Source organism: Apteryx rowi, unplaced genomic scaffold, assembly GCF_003343035.1.
Source record: "Apteryx rowi isolate R43461 unplaced genomic scaffold, aptRow1 scaffold_40, whole genome shotgun sequence".
NCBI lineage: Eukaryota > Metazoa > Chordata > Aves > Apterygiformes > Apterygidae > Apteryx > Apteryx rowi.
Window position 1 is genome coordinate 253,253 of NW_020450530.1, and position 3,569 is coordinate 256,821.

The 3,569-nt window shown below is 47.5% G+C and overlaps 1 protein-coding gene across 1 annotated transcript in view; it reads left to right on the plus strand.

Annotated features, from left to right (window-relative positions):
* DDT (D-dopachrome tautomerase) overlaps positions 1–2,891 on the plus strand; it is a 4,334-nt gene extending 1,443 nt beyond the window's left edge. The window contains exons 2-3 of the mRNA XM_026075258.1: positions 3–193; positions 1,401–2,891. Of these exons, the coding sequence (XP_025931043.1) occupies positions 3–193; positions 1,401–1,473 (264 nt within the window). The 3' untranslated portion in view covers positions 1,474–2,891. The remainder of the gene's footprint in view (positions 1–2; positions 194–1,400) is intronic.
* Positions 2,892–3,569: the final 678 nt, after the last annotated feature.

A 3,569-nucleotide genomic window follows, 5' to 3' on the forward strand; every position in this document is an offset into this window, starting at 1 on the left:
AGCTTGTGCCCCCGCAGCGGGTGACGGTGACGGTGCGGCCCGGGCTGCCCATGGTGCTGGCGGGCTCGGCGGAGCCCTGCGCCCAGCTGCTCGTCTCCTCCGTCGGCGTGGTGGGCTCGGCGGAGCAGAACCGCGCGCACAGCGCCCGCTTCTTCGACTTCCTCACGGCCGAGCTGGGCCTGGGCGCCGAGCGGTGAGTCCGGCCCGGCCCGGCGCCTGTCGGGTTTGGGGGGCGACACGGGGTCGGTGGCAGCTCCTGCCCCGGGCGGTTGGGTGCGAGCCAGCGCAGAGCGGCCCGGCCCAGTCGCCTGGTCACGCAGCGGCTTTGGGGGTGCTCCCCAAAAGCAAAAGGGGAAAGGGGCAGCTCCCCCCGCCCCGGCTCCCGCCGCTCGTTCCTGCTGCTTCGCGTGCTGGCACCAACGCCACGGAGCCCCGATGAACCAGGCAGCGAGCCCCCCTCGGTTAATAAGTATTTGTGTTTGGTCAGGGTAAGTTTCGGTGGTGTAAATCCCTCCATCCCACTCCCCATGGGGCGGGATGGGTGCCAGTGCCTCCGCCATGCGCGGGGAGATGGAGACCACTGCTTCTGCCAGCAGCACAGGTTTGTGGTGGGTTGAAGTCACAGAACTGTTGGCACAGTGGTTCGTTCCAGCCTCGGGATCTGTGAATATATGGAATGCAGCAAACAAAAGCAAAACAAGACGTTCAAAATGTTGGTGATGTAAATTCCCATGTTCTCTGTGAGATTAAGGCCTAACATAGATCCAAGACTAGATGGCAAACATGAAGTGCTCTTGGATGCTGAATCCTGGACAGCCGGGTTAGGTACAGCGCAGGTAAAAACCCAGTGGTTTGTGGTTTGCACGCACTGAACAGTCTGGGAACTCCTGTTCTCTGAACATGAGTAATTCYATTTGGCATAACTGGGGCAAAACCCAGCGCAAACTGGTGTTCTGTAGAGCTTCACAATGGGGTAGCCATGCCAAATGCTGAAACCAAGTTGTTCCTGAAGGTAAGCCACATCTCCCTCTGCCCCTCTTCCCTCCCAAGGGAATTCTCCTCACAAGAATAATAGCATTTCCCTACCTCTTGGGGTGCTGTCAGGATAAACGCATGAGCAGATTATGAGATGCTTGGGTGCTTCTGAAAGGGACAAGTATCACATGCAAACAGGGTTCAAATTCAATCTGCTTTTCTGTTTATGTGGGCAAAGTTTAGCACCTGTTTRTACCCTGCCTGTACACAGCCTGTATTTGCTTCTGTTAAATGAATACCTTGGAGTGAGAGCTGGTGAGAGCTTAGTGCAGAATTTCTAGCTTGCTGCAAACTGGGTAGGGATAATTCATTGTAAAATAATAACTTTTCCTTTCCACTGTATTTTTCCTCTTATATTCAAAAAGGATTCTCATCCGCTTCTACCCACTGGAGCCCTGGCAGATTGGCAAGAACAGAACTGTCATGACTTTCCTGTGATTCTGCGAGCCACCCATTGGAACAAAGCTCTGGCGAAGACACAACCCAGAAATGACCAGCTCCATCCTCTTGTTTATTCTTATGATCTTATCTGTGTAATTCTGCACCTTCACCTCTGTGATTCTCTTCTACCTTTGCTTCCTGTGCATACAAGCTGACGAGTGGGGCAATTGGCCATACAGATTTTACTGAAATAGTTCAAGGTCTTTGTCTCAAGCCAGTCTTGCAGCCCAGAGGCTCTCCAGCTGCCTATGACTAAGACCCTGGTTTTGCATTTAACAGTCTGGTGATGGCCATACTTACAAGAACCTAGTCAAAATTCTCTTGTCATCACATGTAGCAGTGAAAACTTTGTTTAATTCCAGAGCACATTTGGCTTTATTGAGGACCACAGAGGTACTCAGGTTTGTCCAGATTTCCCCACACTTTGCAAAGGAGAAGGATCCTTCTTTCTGGTTCTGTGTACCAGCAGAAGTGTCCCAGGCTGACTAAGAAGACTAGCAAGTATTCCTTCAAATTCTTCTATTTTCAGGTTCCCCAAAGCCCTTTCCCAAAAGAGGTGATTATATTGAGGGAAGTCTATGCATTTATACGATGGCTTATCTAAGGCTCCCGTCAGATCTTGTGCTAGGTGCTTTACCATTGCCAGTCTGTGTGACTGCTTCTACAAAGTTTTATTTGTCCGCAAGATTTTCATGGTTGAGTGTTTGTGCACTGATGGAAGTGTGTAGTGGAGAGAGTTTATGCAGTGGTTCAGAGTGCTTTTCCTCACCCTACTGTTACAGGGAGTGTTGACAAAATACAGCGCCTGACTGCGTTCTGTGGCTGACGTTTTCAGCTCGCTGTCCTCTGCTCAGGAGCTGTGGTAGTTGTACGCAGCTGACATACTACCTTGACAATGTTCTGCCTATTGAACCCAGCACCTTACCACTTCTATTGTAGTATACCTCACCCTGAAGGGAAGTGTTTTGGTGTTTAGGACCCTTTTGCTTTGTCACTTTGTAACTGGAATATACGTGAGATTTTATTAAAACAAAAAATGGTTCTTTTCATGTATAATGTTATCTCTGCCTTCCACTGCCTTAAGACAATTAAAACATTTATCAGTTTCCTTTCCATTTAGTGACTTTGTCAGGTCCCAGACACAGAAGCTCAGAGGAACTAAGAGCATGCCTTTGGGAGGTGGAACTCCATGGGAACACGAGGCTGAAGAGTGTGTAATTCTGATCAGATTTTTATTTGTTTATGACTTGAGGTCTCAAGATATTTGAAAGTATCCCTTCTAGTTACTGTCTGAAATTGATTATTCCCTATGCAGCATAAACATCTTCTATGTGTGCAAAATCTCTCTATCAGAAATATAATACCAAACACAAATTTATGTATCAGGATAGTAGCACTAGACATTATCTGGTCAATAAAATGTGTCAAAGTCTTTTTTGATAAGTGTCACTTTATTGGCTTACAACATTGTTTTTGTTTTCTCAGCTCTCAGTGTTTGGAGATACACATATCATGGCTGGCCAGGTCTCTGCATTTTCTCAGAAGGTCTCTTCAACTAAAAGTTTTTGAAAACTATGATAATAAACAGGTGAACTGAGTGTGAGATACACATGTAACTCAAAATTACTGCTCTTTGCTGCAGGGAAGAGGGTGGACATCCCTGGTTTTGTCACTGGAATGCAAAGGGCTTGACCAACTTGAACTGAATATAAGACATGTAGAAAATTATGTAGCTTTAATTCTGGTCTGCTCATTTCTTGGCCATCCTTCTGCTCAGTGAAGTAACAAACTGGAATTATTGCCAAAGTCTTTGTTTTCTTTAGAGCAATCCTGTTGTGCCCTGTGCCCCAGCTCTCCTTTTTTGGGCCTTACTGATCACTGCTAGGCATTCTTGTAGGCTCTACTCCTTACTTTCACCCTCAGCTGCTCCCCATGTTAGCTCTTGCTGGGAAGTGTCTTTCCCCACATTGTAGAGTTGAGCAGGCAGAAATGAGGAAGAAGAGGGAAAGCTTGGAAAAGAGCGTGTCATACAAAGATGCCAGAATAAAATGGTTTCTGGGCTTCTTCCAACAGCTGAGCTGCAGTGTCCTCAT